Source organism: Armigeres subalbatus, unplaced genomic scaffold (genome assembly GCF_024139115.2).
Source record: "Armigeres subalbatus isolate Guangzhou_Male unplaced genomic scaffold, GZ_Asu_2 Contig297, whole genome shotgun sequence".
NCBI lineage: Eukaryota > Metazoa > Arthropoda > Insecta > Diptera > Culicidae > Armigeres > Armigeres subalbatus.
Window position 1 is genome coordinate 423,754 of NW_026943038.1, and position 18,000 is coordinate 441,753.

General features: G+C 39.7%; 1 protein-coding gene across 2 annotated transcripts; it reads left to right on the forward strand.

Moving 5' to 3' along the window:
* Positions 1–3,969: 3,969 nt before the first annotated feature.
* Positions 3,970–17,172, forward strand: LOC134203941 (ATP-binding cassette sub-family G member 1-like). Of its 2 annotated transcripts, none has more exons than XM_062678774.1 (6): positions 3,970–4,415; positions 14,603–15,054; positions 15,111–16,108; positions 16,171–16,271; positions 16,535–16,690; positions 16,752–17,172. In XM_062678774.1, the coding sequence occupies exons 2-6, from the start codon at positions 14,828–14,830 to the stop codon at positions 17,091–17,093; spliced, it is 1,824 nt and encodes a 607-aa protein (XP_062534758.1). In that variant the 5' UTR covers positions 3,970–4,415; positions 14,603–14,827; the 3' UTR covers positions 17,094–17,172. The 2 variants fall into 2 exon arrangements, with proteins under 2 accessions (XP_062534758.1, XP_062534759.1); XM_062678775.1 differs by having other exon boundaries at positions 14,607–15,054.
* Positions 17,173–18,000: the final 828 nt, after the last annotated feature.

Consider the following 18,000-nt stretch of genomic DNA (forward strand, 5'->3'; position numbering starts at 1 on the left):
GGAATCTCGGATTCAGGACGGGGATCTCGGGTTGCGGACGGGTGACTGGGGTTCAGGCGGGGGATCTCGGGTTCCTGACGGGAATCTCGGATTCCTGACGGGAATCTCGGATTCCTGACGGAATCTCGGATTCTGACGGAATCGCGGATTCCTGACGGGAATCTCGCGGATTCCTGACGGGAATCTCGGATTCCTGACGGGAATCTCGGATTCCTGACGGGAATCTCGGATTCCTGACGGGAATCTCGGATTCCTGACGGGAATCTCGGATTCCTGACGGGAATCTCGGATTCCTGACGGGAATCTCGGATTCCTGACATGAATCTCGGATTCCTGACGGGAATCTCGGATTCCTGACGGGAATCTCGGATTCCTGACGGAATCTCGGATTCTGACGGGAATCTCGGATTCGTGACGGAGATCTCGGATTCCTGACGGGAATCTCGGATTCCTGACGGGAATCTCGGATTCCTGACGGGAATCTCGGATTCCTGACGGGAATCTCGGATTCCTGACGGGAATCTCGGATTCCTGACGGGAATCTCGGATTCCTGACGGGAATCTCGGATTCCTGACGGGAATCTCGGATTCCTGACGGGAATCTCGGATTCCTGACGGGAATCTCGGATTCCTGACGGGAATCTCGGATTCCTGACGGGAATCTGGGATTCCTGACGGGAATCTCGGATTCCTGACGGAATCTCGGATTCCTGACGGGAATCTCGGATTCTGACGGAATCTCGATTCCTGACGGAATCTCGGATTCCTGACGGAATCTCGGATTCTGACGGGAATCTCGGATTCCTGACGGAATCTCGGATTCTGACGGAATCTCGGATTCTGACGGGAATCTCGGATTCCTGACGGAATCTCGGATTCCTGACGGAATCTCGGATTCCTGACGGAATCTCGGATTCCTGACGGGAATCTCGGATTCCTGACGGAATCTCGGATTCTGACGGAATCTTGGATTCCTGACGGAATCTTGGATTCCTGACGGGAATCTTGGATTCCTGACGGAGATCTGGGATTCCTGACGGAATCTCGGATTCCTGACGGGAATCTCAGTTCCTGACGGGAATCTCGGATTCCTGACGGGAATCTCGGATTCCTGACGGAATCTCGGATTCCTGACGGAATCTCGGATTCCCTGACGGAATCTCGGATTCCTGACGGGAATCTCGGATTCCTGACGGGAATCTCGGATTCCTGACGGGAATCTCGGATTCCTGACGGGAATCTCGGATTCCTGACGGGAATCTCGGATTCCTGACGGGAATCTCGGATTCCTGACGGGAATCTCGGATTCCTGACGGGAATCTCGGATTCCTGACGGGAATCTCGGATGACTCTTTTGGCTCAATGACCCTTTCGGCCAAACAACTCTTTTGGCCTAATGACCCTTTCGGTCAAATTACCCTTTCGGCCAAATGACCCTTTCGACCAAATGTCTTATTCAGCCAAATCCAAACGACCCTTTCGGCCAAACGACGCTTTCGGCCAAGTGACCCATTCGGCCAAATAACTTTCGGCCTATTGGTCTTTTCGGCCAAATGGTAATTCGACCAATTAGCTTTCGGCCAAATGGCTTTCGGCCAAATGACCCTTCTCCATCTCGGATTCCTGACGGGAATCTCTGATTCCTGACGGGAATCTCTGATTCCTGACGGGAATCTCTGGCACTTCTGAGAGGAATTTCCGATTTCTGGCGGTATCCGGGTTCCTGGCGAGAATGTCCGTTTCCCGGGTTCGAATACTGATTCCTGACCTGAGACTCAGATTCCCTACGGGAGCTCCTTATTCCTGGCAGGAATCTCGGATTCCTGAAGGGATTCGGAATCTCAGGATTCAGTCGAAGTACGAAAAGCGTGTCTCACATTTTTTGTGACCTCACACACACACACATACGAACATCATCTCAACTCGTTGAGCTGAGTCGATTAGTACATAACACCGTGGGTATCCGAGCCTTCTTTCAAAAGTTCGGTTTAGATGTGATCCTATAGTTTTTACGTTTACTTAGTATACGAGAAAGACAAAAAGGCAAAGGGCACTGCGTGGCCAACAGTTAATATTAATAAGATTTGAGATTCAGCTCGTAAAATATAGTTTCAATAATTTTTATCGCATGAGTTTACTTTAAGAAAAATGAGCAGGACCACTACTTTTGCGCACATACAAAACATCAAACCCCATGAATGTTTAACTAGAATTATTTCAACTAAAAAGGACTAGAATTAGTCCGAAAATCATTCAGGAAGATGTATGTTAGATTACCTATCCTTCACATTTATTGGATTAGTAACGCAAAGTGTTCAGAAATTGACAAAAGATGTGAACGAAATGCTTTAGCCACGTGCGCCCCTATCGGTGGGTAGTGAAATTTAAACACATGTGCAAGTTCAAATTAGAAGTACATTCAAGTTCAAACCCTGATCATTTTCCGTACTATGACATTGTTGCAATTTTGACTACATTGTTCCGATTGGTTTCACATTAGTATTACGATTAAGTATTATTGAGCGTCTTAAGGGTAATGTTACAGAGTTAAAAGACTTCACTATTCTATTTACTTCCACTATAAGATTATAGGGCAAATAAATGGAAATGTAAAGGCATTTAACTCCATTGCTGGTAAGATAAACTTCATGATCAATTAATTTCAATCGAAGATAATGCACTAGCTCACAGGGCTGGGATGGAAATAATTATTTATTGATAAGGAGATTTCTTTGGTAATCAATGCATGGAGCATAATGTAATTTGGTAAATTCCCAACGCGAAAGATTGATTTCAACTGGATCCGAAACGATAATATCGCGTGCCTTTCGCGCAAGCTCATCTGAGGTCTGGTATCTTTTTGTGTATGACTTATTGAGCAGATGAACCTTTCTTCAATTTTCTTTCCTTGCACACACGAACATTGCAATGGAATACTTTCGCAACACGCTCAGAATGTTCTACAAAACTGAATCATGTTTATCATGAATCAATTTAATCGATAGTAGAAATTTATACATTAAAATGTGATTTTATAAATCAATCCATAAATAAAATATCTGCTTACGTGATCACAGAAAAAAACTTAAGTTTTATTTCAGGGGTTGACTTCTTATTTAAACCGAACTTCCCCAGTATGACAAACAACATCTGAATTTGCTTTTATTTTTTAAATTTTTTTGTCGGGAAAACTCATTATTGAAGTTGAAGGTCAAGTCAACATAAGTTAAACAGCGTACAAACACTTTTGTGTATGCAAAAAAAGTTTACTGAAAAAAACAAAAATGATCATCCAAATAAAACACATTATGGACCCAATCCATTTTGCATGAAAAAATCTTAGCGTGGATAACTTTCTTACCTGGTATACCCGCCCTGCACAGTAAACGCTGTTTGAGCTGAGCATATTCTCTTTGCTTCAAACTTCTCTTGGCTCGCATAGTTCAAGACTTCCATTCTACACAAATAAATTAAGCGTCCAAACCTCTTCGGTACTGGTGTTCTGAGGTTGGTTTTGATTTGCAGAGTTTGTATTTTGAATAATATTTCGATGCCACTGCGCTAATGTTTGGTTTACAGTTGAAGGCCAATGGGATGATCAGTTTCATTAAATTGAAATTTAAACGTGTTCAACTTATTTTCAGTTCAAATGAGTTGAACGCTTAGATGCAAATTCTCCCACAGAAACGCACTTTGTAGTAAATGCTGTGACATGGGTGCAAGAGCAGTTCTAGATTGCACATTTACACAACTAAACGCAGGTCACTTAAGCACGCTTGGAAATAGCTCTTTCAGTGCACTGCAGTGCAGTCAACACACGGCTTCAAATGGCAAATTCTCTCTAAACCTAGACCAACAGATGCCTACATAGATGTGAGAGAGCTTAGGATTCCCTCCTGCAGGTCCAGTGTTCGTGACCGGGTCCATCCTATCAAGTCTTGGATCGAACGCACATTTTCGAACTTCGAACGGCCAGTCAGTAGGGCCGTGTCTTGCAGCGACCGTAAATTGATTCAATTAATTCACTCTCGTTTACTCTCTTGCTCAGTGCAGACGTTCAGTTGCGCCTTCGCCTTTCCAGCCCGGGCTTAATTCGTGCAGTGCGCTTCAAGCCATTCGGTCCCGTTGCTGTGTTTCTGTTTCACTTGAAAAGTGATATTTCGGGGTGTTGTCGATGCGGAGGGTTTGTGGAGAAAGCTTGAGTGCGCGCTTGTTAACCAACCACCTGCATGAGTTTCAAGTGCTTTCCAGTCAAGTCCTTATCAGTGTTCAAATTTCGAGTGATTGCCATCGATGAGGATTGCGATTGCGCCTCGGATTGACGACGAATGACACATTTCGATAGTGCTTTGTAGTGGTGGGGAGGCGATGGACATTTATTCATGAGGCGGTTTGTGTGGTGATATCCTTTCTAAGTGAGTTAATTTTGAAGGAAATAAGTGCGTAGTTGGGAGCTTGGATGATGGCCGATTGAGAGATAAGAAAAAAGATACTGAAGGAGTGTAACATTGGCTTAGTAATCGAGTATAAACAAAAAAACTAAGCCTTCACTTATAGTAGTAAAGTAGCTGACCATCCATCTATCCGATACTCTTATCACATTTGATTAGAGTAAACAATGCAGCTGCGCGGGCCTTCAGATAAGCAAGTCCGGTATCAATAATCGTAATGAGTGGCGGAACAGAAAATAAAAACAACATTTCCTTGAAAGGCAATGTTTTTAGTAAACTAATCATGTAATCCTACCCTTATTCTCGTTCGCCGATTTTGGCTAGACAAATCTCGGATGAAGAGTTTTGACCTAGTTTAGGCAAACTAAGTACCATGCTGCTTAATAAGGAAAAACAAATCTGATTCTCAGTTTCGAAATTTGTTTCGATACCTATTTACCGTGATTTCGTAATCAAATTATGCAGGCCGGGACTGAAATATGCATCAAAATCGGGATAATTTTGTTACAGTAATATCCAGAATAATATCCCTGGTGAATTTTGCGGTGGTAAAATAGGGATTAGGACAAAAGTGGACTTTTTATATTTTCAATTATTGAAAACATTTCACAAATATAATGCAATTTATGCCTTGGTAAGGCTAAATACGTTAAAAGTACTAAAAGAAGTTAAAAAGGCTTATAAAAGCTTTCATAAAAGATATTTCAATTGTAAAAATATAAATGAATTGGTAATAGATCCAATCAGCGGACGTTAGATTTTCTTACAATCTTCTTATCTTCTCTTATATATAAAAATGAAATGGTCTGTGTTCGTATCCGCATAACTCGAAAACGGGTGGATGGATTTTTTTCATTTCTTCAGCAGAAACATTCGTTATAGTTTCCAACGGGTTTATATGATATTTCCTAATGCGAAAATTACGAGTAAAGTTGATTAAATCGTAAAAAACTAAAATTTAGATTCGTATCGAAATTTTGCATGTGCAGTTCTCAACGCGTATTGCCGCCTACTATGCAGGACAACGTCTGCCGGGTCGACTAGTTCTGTATAAGATCCAACCAATCTGTACTAGGCATATGCAAAATTTGCTAGATATTCAATATTTGTATCAGAATGTAGTAATTGGCATATTACCTGTTATCATACAGATTTTGGTAGGTTCTTACACAGAAAGAAAATCTAACAAACGCTGGTCAGGTGTATGAACTTGTTTATACGGCGGTTTTCACTAAACAAGTGCCAAGACGCCAACGAGAAATCCGCGTGGATCAAATGCTCTGTATCAGAGGACCAGAGTGGAACAATAATCGATTTAACCTTGAGAAGCAATGCAATTATTAAACTAATCTTGTAAACTGTTTCATACCGGATTGCTTATTAACATGCAAAACACGTTTAACTACCGACGCGACGCGATGCTTCATTGGAAGAGGGTTAGCGAGCTGAACTGTAGATTATAAACATGACCTACGGGTGTCATAAATTGTGTTTCGAACAATTGTAATAATAAAAATTACATGGAGATTGTATGCAAATTATTTCAAATATTTTTAGTTACTACAAGTATGTTCTCAAATAATTATATTTTATTAAACTTTAACACAAACATATGGATGACGAGGGAAAAGCTACATTGAGAATCTTTACCTGCTAAGATTAATCAGTGACTGTCTAAGACGAGTCTAGTACTTTCTATTTAGCTCCACCACGTTTTGTTATCTTTCCAGATACGAATTTCGACCTCAACTGTGAGACCGTCTTCAGTATCTCGTACTTGACTGGACTATCGACAAGTCGAGTCAAGTACAAGACACTGAAGACGACCTCACAGTTGGGGTCGAAATACGTATCTGGAAAGATAACAAAACGTGGTGGAATTAAATAGAAAGTATCAAACTCGTCTCAGACACCCCGCAAAAAAAACTTAAATAATTATTTTCATTAATCAGTGATTAGCTGATACTTGAAATGAACCTTAGTCTGGTTAAAATCAAAATTCAAATTTATCTTTGTCCTGTTATCTAGAATTGCGTGGTTCAGAGATTCTATTGAATGCAAATTTGAATCTCAAATAGATGGTTAAGGGTCGTTTGGCCGAAACCCATCTGGCCGAAAGTCATTTGGTCGAAAGGGTCGTTTGGCCGATAGGATCATTTGGTCGAAAGGGTCGTTTGGCGGAACGGGTCATTTAAGTACACTCAAAATAATTTTCACTTAAGAGATACATGAAAACATATGCGGATATTTTCCATCTAGTTTCGTTTATAGAAATTAAATGATTTGTTAGTGATGGTACTCACTGCTCTCAATTCACTAAAAAATGTAATTAAATTTAATTGAATTGAAATTTCAACAAACACATAAATTTTAAGTGAATTGAAATAATAGTTTGCGGAATACTCGTGTGAGTGATAATAATTCCCGTCCTGTAGAGGCGGACTGGACCAAAAATAAAGTTATGAAATATTTATTTCATACTCAAAGTCTCAATTTTGTAAATTGCTCTCATGATGTTTCTGCACAATTTTGAATTAGCGATTGATGCAAAACATAGACTTCGGTCTGAGTACTCCACTCATATATTTTTCATACATTCGTGACAAGTAGTATCAACTAGAAAAGAATATAGGTATTCTTTTCTACGTTTTCATTTAAATTTCACTACATTTCTTTTTGGTATGCATATGACATGTGAGTAAGTTTTATTAGACACAAGTAAGGTCGTCATAACTGTAGATTTTTAAAGCCTACCTGATTTTTATAGTGGAAATTAAGTGACAATTATTTTGAGTGTAGTAAAGTAGGGTAATTTATCCGAAAGTATCATTTGGCCGAAAGAGTCGTTTGGCCGTAAGCGTCATTTGGCCGAATAGGCTGAAAAGGTCATTGGGACAGTGAGAAAGTAGGAGTGAGAAGAGAGACGTCTCACTACCCACTTCGTTCTACTCACTTTTTACAGTGAGAAGTGAGAACTCCTTATTTCTCACTTCTCCTGTAAAAAATGAGAAGGGTGGAGTGAGTAATGAGACGCCTCACTCTTCACTTCGCGCTTCTTACTTTCTACAGTGAGAAGAGAAAAAAGAAAAGTGAGACGTCTCACTACTCATTTATCACTTATCGCTGTAAAAAGTGAGAAGCGTAAAGTGAGTAGTGAAACGTCTCACTACCCACTTCGCACTACTTACTTTTCACAGAGAAAAGAGTAGTTCTCAAATGACCATTCGTCCAAACGACCCTTTCAGCCATACGACTCTTTCGGCCAAACGACTCTTTCGGCCTAATGACCCTTCCGGCCTAATGAAACGACCGTTTCGGCCTATTGGTCTGTTCGGCCAAATGGTATAGTCGGCCAAACAACTTTCGGCATAGTAGCATTCGGCAGACGGGACTCGGCCAAACGGCCCTCCCACGAAATAGATCGCGTATATTGCCGAAACAAGATTGAATTTCATTTATTGAACGGCTACTCAGTCTTGCACTTATTACAACGAGTTTTTTATTTACCCGACGTTTCGACACGGGGATCACGCTAAAAATGAACTACTCAAAATTGAGTCGAATTCGACTCATTTTCATTAAAAACGGGACAACTCAAAATTTGAGTAAAAGATACTACTTCAATAAAATGATGATTGCACTTAAACTAGGAGTCTGTTTGTCGTAAAATGCACTTAGATAGATAGATAAACTTGATTCGCATCTGTCGTATTAAAAATTGATGGAAGGCCAAGCTTAACTTTCGCGAAATCATCATTTTATTGAAGTAGTATCTTTTACTCAAATTTTGAGTTGTCCCGTTTTTAATGAAAATGAGTCGGATTCGACTCAATTTTGAGTAGTTCATTTTTAGCGTGATTGTGTCTTTTTCAAGGGGAAAATATTTTTGTTGTTTGCCGTCGTATGTTTAGTCTAATATGCACCGTCTGTTTGTCTAATTGTCCGTACATGACTTCGGAAGCACTGTTATCAATTTTTATTTTTTTCCAAGCTAATGGCGCAAATTTTCTTTAAAATTCTTTAAAATAATAAGAAATTAAGAAAATTTGCGCTATTAGCTAGAAAAAAAATGAAAATTGATAACAGTGCTTCCGAAGTCATGTACGGACAATTAGACAAACAGACGGTGCAAGTTAGACTAAACATATGACGACAAACAACAACAATATTTTCCCCTTGAAAAAGACACAATCCTCGTGTCGAAACGTCGGGTAAATAAAAAAACCCAGATTAATCCACCTAGCGTTGGTGGTGCCTTTCTCGCATTTAGTTAAGACACCAACCTTATATGGGGTTTATATCGTCCGATGTACCATTTTCTTCATAACTTTTAAACGCAAGGGCCGATCGTTATAAAATTCAATAGTGATCAACAAGGCTTTGTCCCCTGTCGAATGAAACTTGTTGCGAGAAAATCGGTTAAGGATTACTATATGAAAAGTTGTCTAATGTTTTTTATAGATTTTGTGCACACACATACACACATACATACACACACACATACACACGGACAGACAGACATGTGCTCAGCTCGTCGAGGTGAGTCGATTGGTATATAATACTATGGGTCTCAGAGGCTTCTATAAAAAGTTCGTTTTCGGAGTGAAATGATAGCCTTTCGGTACAACTTAGTTGTACGAGAAAGGCAAAAACGTTGTAATAAGTGCAAGACTGAGTAGCTGTTCAATAAATGAAATTAAAAGGTACAGTTGATCCATAATCAGTAAACAAGATTGAATGTTTTTTTGTTTTGAAAATTAGTTAGGGAACAGCATAAAGCCGAGAAAGTCGTTTTGTGCAGCATGATTTGGACTCTAAATAATATTCAAACTCTTCTGTAAATCTATAATCAATGAAATTAAGTATCATTTCCCGTGGTAATTGAAGAAAATTTAATTTGAACGTTTAAACAGACAGACTTAGAGTGAAAAAATAAAAACACTTCAAACTGAAATTTAAATAACTTTTCCAACAAAATTCAAAAATATTCCCCTAAAAATTCAAAAGTGTAAGACGGAAAAGGAGGGGTTTAAATTGTTGATTACGATGTTGTTGATTCGTTTTGATGATGATGATGATGATGATGATGATGATGATGATGATGATGATGATGATTTAGGCATGGATCTATAATGGAAGACAAACAAAAACAAAACAGATGGAAGCTGGAGGTGAGCTGGAGGTGAGCCAGCCAAGGGCTGAAAACCTCTTTAATAAAGACAATAATAATAATAATAACAGACGGAAGCTAAAGTAAAGAAGAGGACAATTTTAAGGAAAAATTCGACAGGAGATGCACAAAGAATTAAATTCTAACATCAATCTCTTTCAAAAACATATAGATTTGGTTCATATACTCTAGATCAAGGCCCGCCTACACGCATTTCTCCACCTAAATAATTATAAACACGGATTTCCATGTTCCATGTTGAACGTACATGGGTCCGATCCCCGAAATGAGAAAATGATTCATGATATTGATATAATTCATGATTTCATTATTTTTTGGTTGCTGACATTGTAAAATAAAAAAAAGTTTAACACAGGGCTCGAACTTGAGTTCACTGAGGGGAAGTCCGTCGTGCTACTTCTCAGTCATTCTTGCTTCTTGGGAACGGAGTGTTAGAAGTATAACCTGTTATGCATTTCGTCGACTGATGGTGATTACTCAGTATTATGAATAATATTTGTGGAAAAATGAATTATAACCATGATTTCATTAACTTGTCAGTTCAATGGTGTTTGTAATTAAATAGAATATGATTTTCTTCTTGTTTAATATTTTACTATACTACAAATATATCAAATTTTCGGCATATTTTAAGAATTCATCATTGAAATATGTTTTCTTCATTATCATAGAGCCGTTACAATCACATCAAATATGTAGTGGGATATAAGACAGTAGCAGGAAAAAAGGGAAGAAAAATGAAGAATTAGTAAGAAGAAAAAGTAAAGGAAGGAAGGTAGAAAAAAAGGAGAAAGAAGTTGGAAGTAATAGGAATTCATTGAACAATTTTCAGTTCTCACATCTCACCTCCCACTTGTCGCACCTAACTTCTCATTTCTCACTCCTCGGTCCTCACTTCTCATTTCTCACTTCTCACTTTCCATTTCTCACTTCTCCGCTCTCTCCTCGCACTTCTCACTTTTCAGTTTCCACTTCTCATTTCTCACTACTCATTTCTCACTATTTGCTTTGCAATTCTCACTTCTTACTTCTCGATTCTCATTTGGTCGGGGTTCAGCCAAATCACACCAAGCGCCAATGAAAAATTTCCAATTTTATTGTCAAAGTTTTCATGAATAATTCAATAATTTACAAATCGCATCGGACACCGTTCAAAGCCATAACTGAGGATATCCTGCAACAAATGTACGCATGATTTGACAAAAAATACTTTCCGTTTTCATTTTGCGAACAACATTTTACAAGTCAGTCGAAAAGCCGCTTGGTGCGGTTTGGCTGAACCCCGACCATTTCTTATTCGAATTTCTCTTCTAACTTCTCCTTTTTCACTTCTCACCTCTTACTTGTCACTTCTCACTTTTTGCTTCGAATTTCTCATTTTTAACTTCTCACTTTTCTTCTCACTTCGCACTTTTCACTTATAATTTCTCGTTTTGCAATTCAGTTTCTATTTCTCACGTCTTATTTCTAATGAGATGGGAGAAATGTTCCATTTATCACTTCTTGCTGTACACTTCATGTAATTTTTACTACTCCAGTTTTTTTTGTTCTATTCGGCCAAACGGCATTCAGCCAATGGCCCAACATCGTAGATGTCGTGCATGTAAACTGGTTCTGACAACCAGAGCTATGAATAACCGAATGTTTTCGGTGAAGCCCATCGGCCTTCATTGTCACCCTCTTTTCGTAACATATTCATAATCGACTGAACCCTAACAATTTCCGATCGAATTTCAGTCAGTGAATATTTGTTTAGATTTAGCTAACTAATAAATTACTGTTGAACTGAACACTGACATGATGATTTAAACAATTACCCAGATAGATCTGACCCCGATGTTCAGCTGAGGAACATTTTTAGCGCCAAAAGCTAATATAAACAAGGTCAATTATGTTCCCTTCGAACGCAGTGACCATTTTCAGAACCAATCAAATGAATGAATCTGTGAAAAAGAAAGCTGAGTAAGTCATTCTAAGTTTTGAATAGTCATGCGACGTTTGTCAAATTTCGGGCCGAAGTTGCTTCGTGAAGGTGAATATTTTATGCTCTGCTGACAACATTGAGTTAGCGAGGTGAAAATGCATTAAATGGGGAGCGGGCCATTTGGCATAAGGTCATTTGGCATGAAGGCCATTTGGCTTAACGGTCATTTGGAATAACGGACATTTGGCATAATTGTGACCAGCGTCAAAAGTGAGGGTCCTTTGGCATAACGGACATTTGGCATAATTTTTCTTTGCATTCGCTAAATGAGGAAACACCCCGACATTATCCTCTCGTGGAATGAATGCATTTGCAATGCAATGCAAAAGTAGGCGCATGCCCGGATCAGAGCAGTGGTGGATGGAATCCCTTATTGAAAAGTAGGTGTTTGGCCGGATTATGACAATGAAGGATGTGATCCCTTCTTTAAAAGAAGGTGCTTGCCCGGCTTTTGGCAATGGAGGATATGATCTCTTCTTTAAAAGTAGGCGCTTTCCCGGATTAAGGTCATGGTGGATGCGATCCCTTCTTCAAAGGTAGGCGCTTGCATGGATTATGGCAATGTAGGATGTGACCCCTTCTTTAAAAGTAGGCGCTTGCCCGGATTATGACAATGGTGGATGTTATTCCTTCTTTAAAAGAAGGCGCTTGCCCGGATTGAGGCAGTGGTGGATGTGATCCCTTCTTTGAAAATAGGCGCTTGCACGGATTATAGCAGTGGAGGATTTGATTTGTTCTTTAAAAGTAGGCGCTTGTCCGGATTGAAGCAATTGTGGATGTAATCCCTTCTTTAAAAGTAGGTGTGTGGCCTGAATTATGGCAATGGTGGATGCGATCCCTTCTTTAAAAGTAGGCCCTGCCCGGATTATGGCAATGGTGGCAAAGCTAAATCAACAAAAATGACAGTTGTGCACCGCCTCCGTATCGAGTGGTGTGCCTCGAAAACGCGAGCACTTTGAAACTTGGATTCCGTCAGGAGTGATCTTAAACAGTTTCAGCGATTAATCTTATATATAAAAATGAAATGGTCTGTGTTCGTATCCGCATAACTCGAAAACGGCTGGATGGATTTTTTTCATTTCTTCAGCAGAAACATTCGTTATAGTTTCCGACGGGTTTATATGATATTTCCTAATGGGAAAATTACGAGTAAGGTTGAGCAAACCGTGAATAACTAGAATTGTGATCCCTTTACGAACTTTGCATGGGCAGTTCGGAATGCACATTCTCGCCTACTATGCAGGACAACGTCTGCTGGGTCAACTTGTGATGGATAAAAGTTAGCCAATAGAACATGCTGATGAATGTTTGATTATTAGTTGAACTAAGGTTGAAAGTACAGTTAATAAGCTTAAGTGCTGAAAGCAGCATGGGTGACTCTTTCTAACGTTTATACAGCGTTAAAATAGTTAGAATAGCGTTAGTAAAACAACCTAAGGAGTATGCGAAGGGACACCTCCCTTATTTTCTTTGCTATTTATATATGTCAAAGTGACGGTGTTGAGAAAGCAGCAGCCATTGAATCTGGAGATGCGGAGTTCAAATCTTGGTAGCTGTGCATCATCGTGTAATCGCGAAAGAACGTAAAACAGCCGAATAGATTTGTCAGATTTTCTGGTAAAAGGACTAAATAGAAGTTCTTGGTCATATGTATAGCACACATATTCTGACATTCAATGTTAGTTGGGATCTCATATTATACACGCTACCCAATATCTCAATATCAAAAATAATCTCCAATTAAAATATCAAGATAAATCTATAAAATCAATTTTTAATTCAAAACCCCAAATCCGCAATCCTTACTTCAAACCCAAATTAAACCAATATCTATATTTCCAGGTTATTGGTTGTTGAATTTTGGTTTGGAGTTTGGATTGTGGATTTAGGGTTTGGAATTAAAAATTAGTTTTGTAGAATTATCTTGACATTTTACTTGGAGATTGTTCAATGTAAAATCCAATAGCAAAATCTAATCTAAACCAAATATCCAATATTTGATATTCAAGTTCTATAATTCGACCTTTAAATCAATTTTCCTAATTAAATATTCCTGTTAAATGTTTCCAAATCTCGTAAATGATTATATCTAATCGTCAAATGATGATGAAAATGAGCATGAATCAAAACGGTTTGGGTTTCAATTTTGATCCAGTCATATCCAGGACCGGAACAATACCCCTACATATGTTCACAAGGCTCATTCAAAATACGTTAAATGATCAGGCCCCATATTCGCATATACTTTTGATGAGCTAACATTCATTAATTCATACATTAGATATTTTTTCCGACAAAAATGAAAAATGATGGCTTTAGATAGATACTGTATCAGCATTAGATTGGCATGGCATTTGCTATGTGGTTTCTTTGGATGGGTGTTCTAGAGTTAGTTTCCACACGATTGGAGGTTTTTCCTAATTTTCCTTATCATATAACTTTATTCTTATTTCAAGAAATGAATACCAGAACCTTAAAAATTTAGGCTTTATTGGCCCTTTATCCATGATTGCAAATATCCAACATTCGCATTTTAAGCAATCAATTTATTTTGAATGCCAGAAAGCGTCCAGCGATAAGATGCGCGACCATAAAGTAATACCATGCTGGTGATAACTGGATTCAATTTCCGATCCGGTCAACTGATGTTTTGTTTGGTAATTTCCTTGACTTCCCTGGGGTTAAAACCATCATCATGCTAAGCACATGTTATACGAATTTCGAAACAATAAAATGGGTTAGCCACCGTGAAGTTGATAATTATGTATACAAGTACACATATTGTGTATGCTCGACCAAGTTCTCAATAAACGCTTAGTTGTGAGATAGCAATGTCCCAGTAGGGCTTGTACATATTGTCAACAAAAAATAAGAAGATAGTCTTATTTTTCCATGCTAATCGAGATTGTGTTCAGCACACTATGAGCTTGTATGATTATATCTTATCAAATTGTTCTCTCTCGTCTTCCCTATCAGGTAGAACATCAGCAAAAACGCCCTAACCCATCGCTTTGTTTACTACATCGATATCAATTGCTCCACTTCACCTTTGACCGGGTGAACGTCGCAAGCGCAAACGGCGATCATTCGCGTCTTAGTCAACACCGTAGCGGGATGCTGCGAGCGCTCGGCTCCACTGAGAGCGTTTCGCTGTAGCACCATCACGAGTAAGAAGCGACCATTCTCGATCCCTTTGCCAATATGGAGAACAACACTGCGATCCAAATTGACGCCCCGAAGGAAGATTTGAAGCGGACTACCTGTTTGAGCTTCCGAAAGATTTCCTACGTCGTCAAAGACAACGATGGGAAGGACAAACATCTGCTGCGTGAAGTAGGAGGCTGTTTCCAGTCTGGGCGATTGACTGGGATTCTTGGACCGTCTGGTGCGGGAAAATCTACTTTGCTGAACATTCTTAGCGGTTTCAAGTAAGTTGACATACGATCGGCCTAATTTCAACTTCTATAACATCCGCACATTTCAGAGTTAAAAACGTGTCTGGGGAAATCCTAGTCAACGGAAGCATCATCAACCAGGACAAGTACCGCCGTGAAGTGACGTACACCTCACAGGATGTCAGCATGTTGGGAAACCTAACGCTTCGAGAGAGCTTGGAGTTCGCTGCAGAGCTCAAACTGCCGAAATCCGTATCCAGTGTCGTCAAGTCCAAAACTGTTAACGACACCATCAAACTGCTGGGACTGCAAAAATGTGCCAACAATCCGGTCCACGCCATTTCCGGCGGTGAGAAGAAACGGCTCTCCATAGGGTTGGAGTTGATCTCGAACCCGAAGATTATGTTCTTCGACGAGCCGACCAGCGGGCTGGACATCATCGCTGCCATGCAGGTGATCGCCCACCTAAAGGATCTGGCCCTGAGCGGGCGCTGTGTGGTTTGCGTGATTCATCAACCGAGTTCCAGTATTCTGCAGATGTTCGACGACTTGATGGTCCTGTCGGAGGGGTGCTGCATTTATAAGGGCCCGCTGAACGGGCTCGTGTCAACTCTGAAGGAGAGCGGGTTCGAATGTCCGAATTACTACAACCGGGCGGATTATGCATTGGAAGTGGCGAGTATGAAGCATGACGGGACCTTGGTGAAGTTGATAGAAAAGTGCAAGGAAGAGTATTCGTTGATGGGGAAGAACGTGAATGAGTGTGTTAGCACGAGTGAAAAAGATTCGATGTTGGTTGGAAGTGATTGTGGGAGCTCCGACAGTTCGGAAAGTGCGTACAGGCAGTATCCGATTTCGCAGTGGGACCAGTTTATTTTACTCACCAAGAGGACAACATTGTGCACGTTCAGAGATATGCAGTTGATGAAGATGCGAATTTTGGTACACCTGCTGGTTGGGTTGCTGATTGGATTGGTTTTCTGGAAAGTGGGAAACGATGGTTCCAAGGTGCTAAGCAATGCGTCATGCCTGTTTTTCTTCTTAATATTTTTGTATTTCGCCAACTCCATGCCACTGGTAATGACATGTGAGTAACTTGATCTTGAATCTAGTACGAAATTTTAAGTCCTTTTTGTTTGACGATTTCAGTTCCATTAGAGACATCAGTATTCATAAGAGAACGAATGAACAATTGGTACTCGTTAACTGCCTATTTCTTCTCGAAGCTTGTTGCGGACTTCCCTTTTTTGGTGAGTATAATTTAAAAGGTATACCTCGGTAGCCATAATTGATGTTAGGTGTGGCAGACAAACAGGTTGAACAATAGGGACGATGTTGGGAATCGCAGTGAATACCGCATTCTTCTCCTCTGAGATCTGGAATGATCTCACTGGGAAATATTTTTCCTACGTTTGAACGGACTACTTTTCACTTATTGATTCATATGTGCTCAAATACACGTGATTCACCTTTATTTTCCTTATGGTCAAACAATGATTTCACGTTTTCACAGATTCTGGGACCAACCCTGTTCCTGCTAAGTGCCTACTACATGACATCACAACCGATGGAATCTGAACGCTTGGTAATGCTGTGGGGTATCTGCATCCTTCTTTCGTGGATTGCTCAACTAACGGGGCTGCTCGCCGGAAGTTCCCTGACCTTGGAGGTAATGCCATCTAATGACTTGAAGATCGATTCAATGCTAAAACCGTTTGTTCCATTCACAGCTCAGCGTGTTCTGTGTGCCCTGCTCGGTCATACCGATGCTAATCTTTTGCGGTTTCTTCGTGCGGTTTCGGGAGATGTTCAGCTTTCTGGTGCCGTTCACGTACGTGGGCTACTTCCGGTACGCGTTCGAGGGCGCCATGCAAGCGATCTACGGCTTCGGGAGGGAAAACATTCCGTGTGAGAAGTTTTGCTATTTTAGCAAGGTGAGCAAGTTTTTGGAGAGTTTCGACATGGAGGAAAACAGTTTCACGATGGACGTGTACGGACTGCTGGCGTGGATTGTTGTACTGCATGTTGCTCTGTTCGCCAGTTTGGCCTTTAGACTGAAACGGAATCGGTGAAGTGCAGGATTACGCTCTCAGGTTATTTTTAAGATCGATACAGATTTTTGTTCAATAAAGGACACGATTTTATTCTAAAGATTTTGAAGCTTGGTTTTATAAGTAAAGAACTTCCTCATATTATTTTTCAATATAAATACAAAAAAAAACAGAAAATTATGCTACTGACTGCTGCTTCAGTTACTATTAGTTCAAATTAGGAATAAATCCCATTTATCATCACTTGAAGATTGAATGCCATCAGGATTGAGAGGAAAGTCGTTCTTTTTCTTCGTAATTTTAAACTGATAAATATGTATATCAATTGGCAACCGTTGATCACTGCTTACTTGCATTTGTTAAGAGAGAACTTCTCTATTCAAAGTGAAATTTCAATCGAACTCGTAGAAAATAAGTTGTAAGATAAATTAAATAAATTTATAATGTAAGGTTTTAACAACTGTAGTGATTTATCCCATCTATGAAGTTTAGTTTCCCACGCAGCCACTACCGCTAAAATGGTGTAGTAAATGCGAGTAACTATTCAATTATGCAGGGAGTATAGTCTCACAGTTGCGACTGAACAATGCTATCACTCAATGGTGCTGAATTGCACTTAGTGTGACAGATATTTCACACGCTCCAGTAAGAATTATGATCAATCAGAATATACGATGAACATGGGAAATAGAGCATTACTTGCAAAAACTATCCGTCTTAGTAATTATTACCTGTACTTACTGATTGATTGGATTGAAAAATATTTGTGATTATGCCGAATAACGTACTTATGGCTTTAGATAGGTTCGAAACCAGACCGGCATTAGTTCAGTTTGTCGCACTGAATCAATTCGAGGATCGACTAAGCAGCACCATTGATGTTAATCTAATCAATATCTGCTCAATAAACGACTTTCTTCTATTTCTT

Bases quoted from the DNA above. Each gene is read 5' to 3' on its own strand.
- LOC134203941 (XM_062678774.1), top strand. From the start codon at position 14,828: ATGGAGAACAACACTGCGATCCAAATTGACGCCCCGAAGGAAGATTTG. The intron at 15,055-15,110 runs GTAAGTTGACAT...CGCACATTTCAG, and splicing joins AACATTCTTAGCGGTTTCAA to AGTTAAAAACGTGTCTGGGG. The intron at 16,272-16,534 runs GTGAGTATAATT...ACGTTTTCACAG, and splicing joins TTGCGGACTTCCCTTTTTTG to ATTCTGGGACCAACCCTGTT.